Source organism: Tachypleus tridentatus, chromosome 3 (genome assembly GCF_004210375.1).
Source record: "Tachypleus tridentatus isolate NWPU-2018 chromosome 3, ASM421037v1, whole genome shotgun sequence".
Lineage (NCBI taxonomy): Eukaryota > Metazoa > Arthropoda > Merostomata > Xiphosura > Limulidae > Tachypleus > Tachypleus tridentatus.
The window spans coordinates 51740761-51754932 of NC_134827.1; the positions used below are offsets into that span (position 1 = coordinate 51740761).

At 31.2% G+C, this 14172-nt stretch overlaps 1 protein-coding gene across 3 annotated transcripts in view; it reads left to right on the forward strand.

The window, feature by feature from the left end:
- Positions 1-13683, forward strand: part of LOC143246825 (uncharacterized) — a 37515-nt gene extending 23832 nt beyond the window's left edge. Inside the window, exons 3-12 of one of the 3 annotated variants that reach the window (XR_013026181.1) lie at positions 1320-1405; positions 1923-1987; positions 4405-4475; positions 7341-7404; positions 7978-8107; positions 8963-9113; positions 9623-9680; positions 10088-10219; positions 11808-12024; positions 12545-13683. Coding sequence is in view for 2 of the 3 variants with exons in the window: in XM_076494007.1 (XP_076350122.1) it covers positions 1320-1405; positions 1923-1987; positions 4405-4475; positions 7341-7404; positions 7978-8107; positions 8963-9113; positions 9623-9680; positions 10088-10219; positions 11808-11912; positions 12545-12625 (943 nt within the window). In the remaining variant the exon portion in view is untranslated. The remainder of the gene's footprint in view (positions 1-1319; positions 1406-1922; positions 1988-4404; positions 4476-7340; positions 7405-7977; positions 8108-8962; positions 9114-9622; positions 9681-10087; positions 10220-11807; positions 12025-12544) is intronic. The other 2 variants (XM_076494007.1, XM_076494008.1) reach the window with 2 other exon arrangements.
- Positions 13684-14172: the final 489 nt, after the last annotated feature.

Genomic DNA, 14172 nt, shown 5'->3' on the forward strand with positions numbered 1-14172 from the left:
CAGACACTTACACTAGACAGAAGGGATCAGAAAGACATTTTTATTTGTTCAGACACTTACACAAAACAGAAGGGAGCAGAAAGACCTTTTTATTTGTTCAGACACTTGCACAAGACAAAAGGGATCAGAAAGACCTTTTTATTTGTTCAGACACTTACACTAGACAGAAGGGATCAGAAAGACATTTTTATTTGTTCAGACACTTACACAATACTGAAGGGATCAAAAAGACCTTTTTATTTGTTCAGACAGTTACACAAAACAGAAGGGAGCAGAAAGACCTTTTTATTTGTTCAGACACTTACACTAGACAGAAGGGATCAGAAAGACCTTTTTATTTGTTCAGACACTTACACTAGACAGAAGGGATCAGAAAGACCTTTTTATTTGTTTAGACACTTACACTAGACAGAAGGGATCAGAAAGACATTTTTATTTTTTCAGACACTTACACTAGACAGAAGGGATCAGAAAGACCTTTTTATTTGTTTAGACACTTACACCAGACAGAAGGGATTGGAAAGACTTTTTTATTTGTTTAGATACTTACACAAGACAGAAGGGATTGGAAAGACTTTTTTATTTGTTTAGATACTTACACAAGACAGAAGGGATCAGAAAGACCTTTTTATTTGTTCAGACACTTACACTAGACAGAAGGGAACAGAAAGACCTTTTTATTTGTTCAGACACTTACACCAGACATAAGGGATCAGAAAGACATTTTTATTTGTTAAGACACTTACACAATACTGAAGGGATCAAAAAGACCTTTTTATTTGTTCAGACAGTTACACAAATCAGAAGGGAGCAGAAAGACCTTTGTATTTCTTCAGACTCTTACACTAGACAGAAGGGAACAGAAAGACCTTTTTATTTGTTCAAACACTTACACAAGACTGAAGGGAGCAGAAAAATATTTTTTTTAGATACTTGTACAAGAAAGGAGAGAATAAGAAGTATTTTTGTAGTATTAAATAAAATGTATTTAGTAGTACAGCGCCTCCCACTGGTACAGCGGTAAGCTTAAGGATTCACAATGCTGAAATGAGGGGTTTGATTCCCCTCAGTGGGCTCAGCAGATGGTCTGATGTGGCTTTGATATAAGAAAACACACAGTAGTACACAGATTTTATGTTCAAATTAAGATAGTCATTTGGGGAATTTGTTAATAAAGTTTGGAATAAGGCTAGACAACCTAGAGCATGTTCATACTAGATGACAGATGTAGCTTCATTCCATTTGTTTTTAGTTGAATAATTTTTAAGGTAACTGTCTTTTAAAAGAAAAAAACTTATACAGAAATGCCATCTCTTTAGACAAGAAGGAATTAAGGTGAACAGTTACACTGAAGATGACACTGAGGATGATCTTCCCCCAGCATTTGATACCCCAATTAAAAATGGTATTGACTTGCTAGTGTTTCTTTGAAAGTATTTGAATGTTGTCTTTACAAGAACTCATTGATGTATTGAATCTTAAATGTTAAAACTATTTAATATTTTCTATTTCTATCAATATATTTCAAAGTTCTGTGTAATTATTTATGTTAATGTATTGTAATTGTGAATTAATTTAAAATATTCTCATAATAAACATTTTAAGAAAGTAACAATGCTCTGAGTGGAGTTTTTTAAAATAAAAATTTAATTATTTTTTAACTTTTATATTCAAAGGGAAATTTCATCATTTTTTTTCTTAGTTTTTGATTATAATACAGTAAGTCATGATTGGCAGAAGTAATTAAAACAGTACAAATATTTTTGTTTCTTATTTTTTGATAACAATACAGTCAGTCATGATTGGTTAAACTAATTAAAACAGTACAAATATTTTTATTTCTTATTTTTTGATTATAATACAGTAAGTCATGATTGGTGGAAGTAATTAAAACAGTACAAATATTTTTATTTCTTCTTTAGCCCTAGGCTTTAAGAAAGACGATATTGTATGGGTTTCTATTAAAAAACTCTATTGGCCAGCAGTCGTAAGTCAGTTTAATTTATTTACAGGTTACTTTGCTGTTTATTTATTCATTGTTATCTTTGCTTGTTATCTTACCTAGTTATTTTTCTCTTTATTTATTCAGTGTTATCTATGTTTGTTATCTTACCTAGTTATTTTTCTCTTTATTTATTCAGTGTTATCTATGTTTGTTAACTTACCTAGTTATTTTGCTCTTTATTTATTCAGTGTTATCTGTGCTTGTTACCTTACCTAGTTATTTTGCTCTTTATTTATTCAGTGTTATCTGTGCTTGTTACCTTACCTAGTTATTTTGCTCTTTACTTATTCAGTGTTATCTATGCTTTTTACCTAACCTAGTTATTTTGCTCTTTACTTATTCAGTGTTATCTATGCTTTTTACCTAACCTAGTTATTTTGCTCTTTATTTATTCAGTGTTGTCTGTGCTTGTTACTTAACCTAGTTATTTTGCTCTCTATTTATTCAGTGTTATCTATCCTTGTTACCTTACCTAGTTATTTTTCTCTTTATTTATTCAGTGTTATCTATGTTTGCTATCTTACCTAATTATTTTGCTCTTTATTTATTCAGTGTTATCTATGTTTGTTAACTTACCTAGTTATTTTGCTCTTTACTTATTCAGTGTTATCTATGCTTTTTACCTAACCTAGTTATTTTGCTCTTTATTTATTCAGTGTTATCTATGCTTGTTACCTTACCTAGTTATTTTGCTCTTTATTTATTCAGTGTTATCTATGCTTGTTACCTTACCTAGTTATTTTGCTCTTTATTTATTCAGTGTTATCTATGCTTGTTACCTTACCTAGTTATTTTGCTCTTTATTTATTCAGTGTTATCTGTGCTTGTTACCTTATTTAGTTATTTTGCTCTTTATTTATTCAGTGTTATCTATGCTTGTTACCTAACCTAGTTATTTTGCTCTTTATTTATTCAGTGTTATCTGTGCTTGTTACCTTACCTAGTTATTTTGCTCTTTATTTATTCAGTGTTATCTATGCTTGTTACCTTACCTAGTTATTTTGCTCTTTATTTATTCAGTGTTATCTGTGCTTGTTACCTTATCTAGTTATTTTGCTCTTTATTTATTCATTGTTATCTATGCTTTTTACCTACCCTAGTTATTTTGCTCTTTATTTATTCAGTGTTATCTGTGCTTGTTACCTAACCTAGTTATTTTGCTCTCTATTTATTCAGTGTTATCTATGCTTGTTACCTTACCTAGTTATTTTTCTCTTTATTTATTCATTGTTATCTATGATTGTTATTTTACCTAGTTATTTTGCTCTTTATTTATTCAGTGTTATCTTTGCTTGTTACCTTACCTAGTTGTTTTGCTCTCTATTTATTCAGTGTTATCTTTGCTTGTTACCTTACCTTGTTATTTTACTCTCTATTTATTCACTGTTATCTATGCTTGTTACCTTACCTAGTTATTTTGCTCTTTATTTATTCAGTGTTATCTTTGCTTGTTACCTTACCTAGTTATTTTGCTCTTTATTTATTCAGTGTTATCTATGCATGTTACCCTATGTAGTTATTTTTCTCTTTATTTATTCAGTGTTATCTATGTTTGTTACCTTACATAGTTATTTTGGTCTTTATTTATTCAGTGTTATCTATGCATGTTACCCTATGTAGTTATTTTTCTCTTTATTTATTCAGTGTTATCTATGTTTGTTACCTTACATAGTTACCTAGTTATTTTTCTCTTTATCTATTCAGTGTTATCTATGCTATCTATACCTTACCTAGGTATTTTGCTCTTAATTTAATAAATGTTTCTGTAATTAAAATTGCTTTTAAAAGTTATGTTGTTTATCCAACATTCTGTAAATCTGATTTTTAAGATTTTTTTTCTTTTCATTTGAGATACTCTAACAAAAACTGTTCAGAAAATGTCTTGTGTTATATTTCATTTGAGTTTAAATAAAAAGTACCTGGCTCCTGGAGATAAATATTTTCTTCTTTTCATTGAATTATCTAATGAGGTTCCACTTTCCACAGGTTTATTGGGTTTAACCTTAAAGTTTGTAGGATTTTTTAGGTCTATTTTAACATATTATATAGTAACCTAAAGTAACTCAGGTGCATGAATAATATGTTGTCCCTAATTTATTATTCAATATTGCAAGGTAGACCACCATTTTAAAAATCATATTACAGGTTTATTGTCGCCAAAGGTAAAATTGAAAATATAATGTGTGAGATACAAGTCTTGAATATGAAAGTGTAGTCCACAGCAAAAGGTATGGCGAGCCAAGAAATCCATTAAGTCTCTATGTTAAGATTATAATTTCAGTTTTACTTGTAGTGAAAAGAAGTGTCTTCTGTGATGTAAAGTCTGGTGTGTTTTATTGGCCTGGAAGAAATAAGCTCTGGGTATAGTAGTTATTTAAAGAATGTTTCTCTTCCTGTAGATTCGTCGGATTTATATCAAATTAAAGAAAGTTTCGATACATTTTATTGGCCTGGCCCAAGTAAGCTCTGGGTATGTAAAGTCTTTATTTTAAATGTGGCAAAGTTAATAATAAAAGAACATAATTAGATAAACTGGCATGGCCAAGTAAGTCTTTTGTAAGCCTGGCACTGAGGTGACCTATTGACTCCCATATTCCTGTTTATTGTTTTACTGAATGTGCATTGGGTTGATCCAATGCTCTGAATCCACACTGAAGAAACAGTGTTGACTATGATTCATTTATGAAGTGTATTTGTTCCATTTGCAAATTGTATTTTCATAACCTAACATATGATGTTTAGGGGCAGAAAGGAACCTATTCATCCATATAGGCTGACCCATCTTCTAAACTAATTCCTTTCTTACAGTAACCATTTCCTGTGCATATAACGAGATTTTACTAATTAAAATTTAATTAATCTGTTTGATGATGAATGTTGCAAAATTTAAATTATAGTTTTATTTCTAAATAAACCTTCATTTCGTCATGATCCACAACATGTTAAACTTTTGTGTTTATAGTTTGGATAGTTCTTGACATTAGACACATATAGAAAAATTCAGCATTAATTTCTTTGTTTATGCCTCCACCTTTGAAGTTTCAAAGGGTACGGTCAGAGAAAGGAGTTGTCTGACCCTCAACTCTTGAAGCTGCCATGTCCACTTTCTACCTTTTCCTTTCAGTTTCTCAACCAATATTAATTTGTTCAGCTAGATGTTCATAACCAATGGAAGGAATGCTACTAACTGTTACTTTAAAATTGGTGTGAAGAATTGTACAGACAACTAGTCACACTGCTCTATCCTTGTTTCTAACCTAGATATGTGTTAGTTAGACAGTTGTATTGTATTTAGGTTTGAGCTTTATATGCTATTTAATTATGTGTCATTTGTATTTTAAGATGCATATATGAAAGGTTAAAACTTGTTTTGATATATAAACCAGTGCCTGTTTGGGTTACAAGAGATAGTGTAATATGTAAGCAACACAAATTCTGCCAAGGGCTGAAGTTTTTCTGCCCACTGTATGGAAATATTGGACAGACCATTGAAGTGATATCAATAAATAACAGTGCTGGAAGACAGAAAAGGATAATAAATTATATGTGAAAATATAAAGACAGGTAAAAAAGAAATGTTTCAAGATTATTTACCAAATACTGAGAAGTATGTATGTATTTCCTATGTCTGTAGACATTTCATCATAACATTCTATGCACTGTATAATCTAAGTTGGTGACAACAGCTGCAGTTAGTTGTAATTAAAGTTAAAAATGTGTGTGTGTGTGTGTGTGTGTATATTAGTTTGTTATAACTTATAAAACAAACCAAAACAAAAACAACTTGAACAAATAATGCTGCAGCAATTTAAAAGATTTCATGGTAAAAACTATAATGTGGGATTATAAAATGTACCCTAGTTTGTTTTACCTTCTTTTAATAGTAATGTATCACACCCTCCTGTTATAACTAAATAATTATTTATATATTGTAAAACTAGTAATACACAATATTTTATTATTAATGGTGAAATACTGGATCAAAAATTAATAGTTAATGAATTTGATAAAGAAACTCAAATAAAATTATTAAACTATGTATAATTACAAGAATGTATTCAGTAAATATAGAGAAATAAAAGTTAGAGAAACTTTACTTACAATTTCTAATAACTATTTTTAATGATGAATAAGGTCGTTTAACAACTTGTCATTACTTTATGTGTATGTACACCTCGCCACATAGAACATAATTGTCACAGTAGACCTTATAGCTCCCAACAACTACCACATGCTAAATATAGAACCCTAGAAGTGTGGCTGTTTTAAAACTCAATATAGTTTCAATGTGTTAAATATAGAGCCCCAGAAGTGTGGCTGTTTTATGTTCCATGTTTTTTTCAGACATGTTTTCTTATAGCAAAGCCACATCAGGCTATCTGCAGAGCCCACTGAGGGGAATCGAACCCCTGATTTTAGTGTTGTGAATCCATAGATTTACAGCTGTACAAGTAGGGGGTCAGGTGATATGTATGTACAGGTAGTTTGGTAACATGATTATAACCCCTGTGAATGTGTTTTAAATTAGGAACTCCATACATTAATTGATTTTCAGACATTTCAGTGATTTATTAAACAACATTAGGGGCCTCTCTGAGTATGTGGGCCTGGAAACATTGTAAACATTGTTGTTATTGTATATAATAGTTTTTATGCTGTTTTACACAATTTTCTTAACCATGCAGTGTATTTACTGATGCCTGAAATAAGTTAATCATGTGTCAGTACCATAGTCATAATAGTCTGGCATGGCCAGTTGGTTAAGGCACTCAACTCGTAATCTGAGGGTCATGAGTTTGAATCCCCATAATACCAAACATGCTCACCATTTCAGCTATGGGGGCATTGTAATTTCATGGTCAATTCCATTATTCATTGGTAGATGAGTAGTCCAAGAGTTGGTGCAAGGTGGTGATGACTAGCTGCCTTCCCTCTTGTCTTACGCTGTTAAATTAAGGGATCTCTAGTGTAGGTAGTCCTCATGTAGTGTTCACACTACATTCAAGAACAAACAAAACCATAATAATGTCTAATATAATTAAATCTCTTTTGAAACCAGGTTTTTATTTTATTTATTGTGTGAAATAAGAAAAATGTGATGTAGATATGTGAATCTGTTACTTATAATTCAGATAATGTAGCTTGAATGTAGAATATGTGTGACAGGATGTTTGTAATATTTGAATTATAATGTACTGTTTGAATGTATATTGTGTGTTACAGGATATTTGTAATATTTGTATTATAATGCACCATTTTCTGGTTATTTTACTGATTTATCAAATAATAAAATCTTAAAATGTTATTAATGAATTTCTTTAAATATTTCTCTCAGAATTAGAGTTTCAATGAAGAAGATAAAAACCTTTGAAAGTGCAGAAAAAAATAAAAAGTACTTGGTAAGGGCTGCTTTTGTTTGATAAATAAAATTACTATTTGTGTATCAAAGGAATAAATATAAACTCAAGACCATTGTAGACATATCTCCTTCTTTGGCCTAAGTTCCTTTGGTTAAAATTCTTCCCTAACGCTGTTAAAGTTTTTGTCTTTTAGAGCTAAACTTTCAGGCACAACAAAAAGTTTGAGAGTTGAATTTGTTTTTCAATGATACAAACGTGTTATTAAGGTTTTTTCTTTCATTTTGCTTTACTAAATTTACTGTATTGGTGAATTCTAAGCTATCCCAGTTTTGAAATCAGATCTTGAGTGGCTGCTAAGGAATGAATGAAATCCTTTAAAACAATTATAAAATATATGACAGTGAACATTAATGAATGCCTACCTTTGTATAGTACACGGGTTTGACGTGACAGTCTTATTAAAATCAAACGTGAATCCTTAGCACATACTTGATAACTTCAATGATATTTTCTCTTAAGGGTAGTAACTGATTTCACAAAGATTTAAATGTAGGATTTATGTGAATAACTACAACTGGCATAGGAAATTGATTTCTTTGATTTTTTCCTAAGAGTTTGCCTCAGCAGCCTGAGGATGCCATAGCTCTAGCAAAAGCCGTTCAACGGGCTGAGGATTTTCTGAGGAAACGCTGCCTTGGATATAAAGTTGATGCACAGCAGTTCTTTGAAACACGAGATGAAGGTATGAGCTTCAGCTAATATTTGTTTTTAATTTTAAACACTGAAAAGACAAAGTGAATCTCATATGTTGTGAACATGTGAAACTAATCACATTTACCATAACCATGTAGAGTCTTCTGACACAGGTAACTAGTCCTTGGTATTATATCCATGTAACTGTTCTGTCATGTGTAACTAATCCTTGGTATTATAACCATGCAACTGTTCTGATGTATAACTAATTCCTGGTAGCATATCCATGTAACTGTTCTGTCATGTGTAACTAATCCCTGGTATTATAACCATGTAACTTTTCTGTCATGTGTAACTTATCCTTGGTATTATAACCATGTAACTGTTCTGATGTATAACTAATCACAGGTTTGATAACCGTGTGACCCGTTCTCTCATGTCTGAGTTAACAAAACCGTATGTAGTTTGTTCTGTTAGTTACATAACATGATGTATTAGCACATCTCATTTGCACCAATAGTTTTTAGTCTGAGAGTAGTTGTTACTTTTAGTGTAACTAAAGTTTCAAACTTATAGATGTACTGACCACCTATATGTGAACGTTTTAAATATGGTAGGTTATCTGCAAGAGACTTATCTGTTCATATCTAAATATTGTACATTAATGTACCAAAGTTTCTTGTATTATGGAACTAAGGTCAGTACATTTGACAGTCAGAAGTCCTACAACATCATTTAAAACTATATGAAAACTATATTCTTTGTCTTCAAATTGACACCACCTAGAGGTGGACACCCAGCAACATCATTAGAAAGGTATAACAAACCACTCTTTGTCTTCAAGTTAGTTCCACCCACATAATGTCATAAGTTGATCATTTTAAAGTGAAGTAATATTTTTTAGATCTGCCAGAGTACCTCTCGGAAGTGGGAAACACAAGAGAATTAGGAAAGGAATCTCAATCAGTGCTGTGTCCATCTTGTCCTACATCCTTGGAAGAAGACTGTGTTTGTAGAGAAACAGAAGGAAGTCCTGAGAATCAAAGTAACCTGAGGCAAGTGCTGCTTCCCAGTAGACTTTTAAATTACATATTTCACCCACCAGGTGATGTTGCTGTGCCAGAGGTAACACAGACTAGTACATCTACCAATGTAGTTTGTGAAAACTTTCACTGTTTTATATACTTACTAATTTTTTGTTTCTACTTCTATTATGTACATACTGTTGTGTAAATGGCATTAAGAAGTTTCTAACATCTTCTGTTTCTTAAATGTTTATGTCCTGTGTTGTATAAAAGTTTTTTTTAAGGATTAAGAAATGACATATTTTTGAAATATTCAAGCTTAATGTTATTACTTACGTTGTACGTCAAATTGTTTACAGAAAATGATTGTGATAGTTCTCAATATATGTGTGCTTTTCAGTTGTATCTACTATAGTGAACAGTTCTCTAAGTCTGAGAATTCAAGAATAGTTCCGATAAGTTTACACCCCTTGAGATACTTATTAATTCTTTAGTTTAGAGAATTACTGCTCTAACTAACTATAGTTTTTGTTATACAGAACAAAAGAGAAAGAAAGCCTGAAATTAGTGAATTTTATCAAAACTGGCCAAGTTCAGGTATGTTTGGAAACACCAAAACCTTTTTATGTAAAATGTTTTACTACTAATTATTGATTTCTGGATAAAACATTAACATTTTATGTGTCTTTCAGGAAATTATAAATGATATACTTTTACAAACTCTGTAATCCATTCAAGTGTTCTACTTCTTGTTAGAGTCAATAGGATATTTTGTATAATATTCTGTAAAATGAGTACACTACAATTACTACAATGTTACATTATGGGGTGAAAGGAATATTTAACATGTTACAGCTACTACAGTATTTACAAGATGAGGTTAATAAAATATTTAAAAACAGATTACAGTTAATGCAATGCAAACATCAGGTATGGTATGTTAACAGTTTGAATTTGCATAAATAATCAGACACCTTGACTCCATAACCATATCACCTGTGTAGACTCACCTGCTAGGAGTTTACAGTGGGACAATACCTAGTGACAGACACACAAAGTTTCATTCAGTGGTGCCATCTGTGAGAAACCAGATAAAACAAGTGTCTTGGTTTGGTCCTATAGATGAAGAAGAAGAGGTACTGTAATCAGGTTCTGTGTTTAAACCATGTACTATACTTACTTTGTATCTAGATTATGTGTTTAAACCATGTACTCTACTTTGTGCCCAGGTTATATGTTTCAACCATGTACTATACTTACTTTGTATCCAGGTTTTGATAAGTAATTATGACCTGATAATGAAAATCAAATGTTCAATGTTATAATCACCTGGTTCACTGTCCCAACATTTGTATGCAAAAACGGCTCGTTTGGGTTGAGAAAATATTTTACATAGAAGGTCGAAACGTTGTTCGCTCTTCTATGTAAAATATTTTCTCAACCCCAACGAGCCGTTTTTGCATATAAATTTCTCAACAAGTAGGTTTCTCGACATCACTGTCCCAACATTTGCATGTAAGTTAATTATTAAGTTCAAAACTACACAACGAGCTATTTGTGGCTGCTAAGTCACAAGGGTTTTTTATGTTGAATGTGATGTTAGTACATCAGGCCCAACCTTTCTAACTTTAATAATATCAGCCTTATACACTAAAGGTGACCCAATGGTTTACTGCTGTTCTAAAGTTTGTTTTATTTAACTACAACTTTGTGTGGTGTCTTTGATTTTACAAATGCCTTCTTGAGGTTATAGGTGTAGGTCACAAGTGCATAGAAAATCCTTCCTCAAACTCGTAAATGTGATATTTTAATACAGCATAGATAAATTCTATAAATAGGTGCTAAAGTTTCATAGGTGAAAGGTTAGTAGTAAATAGAAGACCTGCCCTTTTATTGTGGATACAATACACATCATCCAATTGTGGGAATTTAAAAAGTATAACATTAATAAGAGCATAGTTTATTTTACAGAAGTTTCAAACCTCCATCGTTGTTTGTCTTCGTTTTACAAATGTTTAACTCTATAATATATCCTTGCTGTGAGAATATGATTGTCTTTTATTTAACCCCATAGTTAAACTATAGATTCATAGGGATAAATTCTGATGTTTACAAAAGTTGAAAACCTATTATGCTGTTTGAAGCTGGTGAAATATAATATTAATTCTATAGTCAGAATGTTTTGGGTGTAGGACAAATATAGATAGAGGTTTGAAGATATGACATTAATTGTAAACACTAACCAACATGTTGTTGTGAAGAGTTTTATGAACTTACAAATAATGTTCTAACTTAACCATACGTAAATATCACTTATAAATAATTATATCAGTTTAATAGTTGACTACAATGATATAAACTAGGTTGAATGTGTTATTGAAGTCAGAATATGGATACTGTGTACAAGTTTTTAAAACATGTAGTTTTGAAATTTTTAACCCTTGTTTATACAATAAAAGTGTAATTTTTGGTGTTGTGTTTAGATATTCTATTTCAAACCATTTTATTCTTTTGTATTAGTTACTATGATCATCCAGCTACAATAATAACTCCATTAATTATAGAAGGATAAATATCTAAAAATTGTGGATTGAATGTTTTGTGTCGCATCTTTAAAATATAAGACTTAACAATTTGGAAACTGTAGAATTTTTATATATAATATACACACACAAAGTTCTTTGATTCATTCATAGTTAACATTAATAGTGCTTTAACCTACAGCAAGAAGAAGTATCTGAGTACTGTCTTCAACTTTTTAAAACCAGTTGTGAACCTGGTACATCCCTGGATGTTATGGCTTACATCTTTGAAGTGTGGGTTCCCGAGGTAATGTGCTTGGAAAATTCTTAAGAGAAATACAGAGGATGAATTAAAAGGAAACATTATTAGTTGTCTTAAATTTGAAGATTCATTTCAAATGCAACAAAAAATATATAAGGTAGGAGCTGATAAATACCAATAGACCTATTCTACTGTACCTATTTAAAAAGCCATAACAATCAAATAAATAATTTATATTTGATATTTCAGTTATGTAGACTACACAGTTATAATTTTACTTTGTTTTGACTGACAAGACTTGTACCCAAAGAACCAGACACCTACTCTAGTTTACTATCACTATAAAATAAATTTTGAACAATGATGTAAATTTCACTAAATATTCTACCTCAGAATAGTTTAATGACAGAATGGAGTAGATCACTAAAGAGAATTCTAGATTTTCTTGAAAGTGGTGTCAAATAAAATAATTATTTTAATTTATGGCACAAGAAGGCATAAGCATATTACTTTGAATTTTGTGTGGCCTATTTTTGCACAAGTCCCAACTGTAATGTCATACTGAAATGTATAATAATAACTGGTTTAAAAACAAGATGTTATTGTTAGGTTACAATGTGTCTGCAGTGAAAGTTGAAAACCTTGTTTATTTAATGTTTGGCCTTTTACCATAATAGGCAATCATTAAAGCACTGTCATTCGAACAAGGAATTTCTTTGGAAGAAGCAGAGACGATTTTTAATCATTGTTCATTTTAGACAGTAGAAACTACCAGGTCTTTAGAGGAAAAGGAAGAGAACAATATTGAATCAATTGGTCGTGATCACAGACAGTCTTGTGGTTGTAGGAGACATCACCTAGTTATTACCACAAGCACCTTCACTTTACAGAATAGAAGATACAGAGAATTCTAGTGTTCCAAAGATACATTTAACGTTCATAATTTTTTACCAAATTCTTTATTTTTGTAAGGACAGTGTTGCCACCATCAGAAGTTGACTGACCTTCCTACTTGCCTTTTTCTCTCTTAATGAGAGGTGCTTGAACTACATTTATTAAATTACATGTAATCTTTCATTACTAGTACTGTATTCTGTTAAATAAATCAGTTAAGCAGTAAATACAAGTAAGGTTTGAGAAATAAACACATGATTAACATAAACCTAGTTAAAGGTAGAAAAAGCACCAGATATATTTCATCTGAAATTAAAAGTTTCGACTGTACCATCTTCTAGCCCCTACATTGTGGTAAGGTGAATAGAGAAAACCAGTTGCAATTAACCTTGCACCCTCAAACAAGAAGCTAGAAAACCTTTGTACTTCTAACTGTGTGTATGGTTTGAGAGATATAAAGGTTGTGTACCAGATTTGAACATTATCTTTTCAGTAGGTTTTCTGATGACATTAAGATATTGGAGATTGCTGCTGTTTGGGTTATAATTTGGATGGGGATATCCTTAATGTTATGAAAGAGAGAGATCTTGGTATAATGTATCAGTGTGGTGTTGCTAATAGCATATGGGATTTAAACTTGTATGTACAGCTGGAGTATTGTGTGCAGGAGGGTTACTAGAATTATATTGTCATATGAGAATAAGGTAAATAGTGTTTACAAAATGTACCATGTGTTGCTAATATTAGCAGAAGTTTATTAATATGTAAGGGTCATATACTTTAAAAGAATTGGGTTGGAGGTTATTTCTTAATAGGGAAGACATGAAAGATGAGTTGGTCATATCCAATCTAAACATACAGTTTGAAGTTCAAAGAAATTGTCTTGTATTTGATTAAAATTTATTTTGGTAATTTGTAACTACACTTTTGTACAGTGTCAGTTCTTTCTTTAATGTAAAATATGAATGTCATTTACTATTACATAATAGTTAACTAAAGATTTAATTTACACATACACTGTTTGGAATAAAGTGGCCGTGGTGGGATACTGCTTTATATACAACATTTAGCCATGAATGTTCATCACATTATAAACACCAAAACAGGACCAGTGCAGGGTAATGTAGCGTTTTCTACTACAACAACTATCACTGAGCCTGCTTTATGATGCATGTTAATTTACAGATTTCTTATTTGAAGCATTAATAAACCTGGGGCCCCCTGTGCACTACCATGACTGTGTATGTATTTTATTCCACCATCTCTTGATTTAGCAGCAATGGCTTAGGAGGTTACATAAACACCAAACTAATATTACCAGTTGAGATGGAGCAAGCTCATGGATAAAACTAACAGAATGTAGTGCCTAAGAATAGTTCCATTGTATGCTTTATTAATTCATGTTTACAAC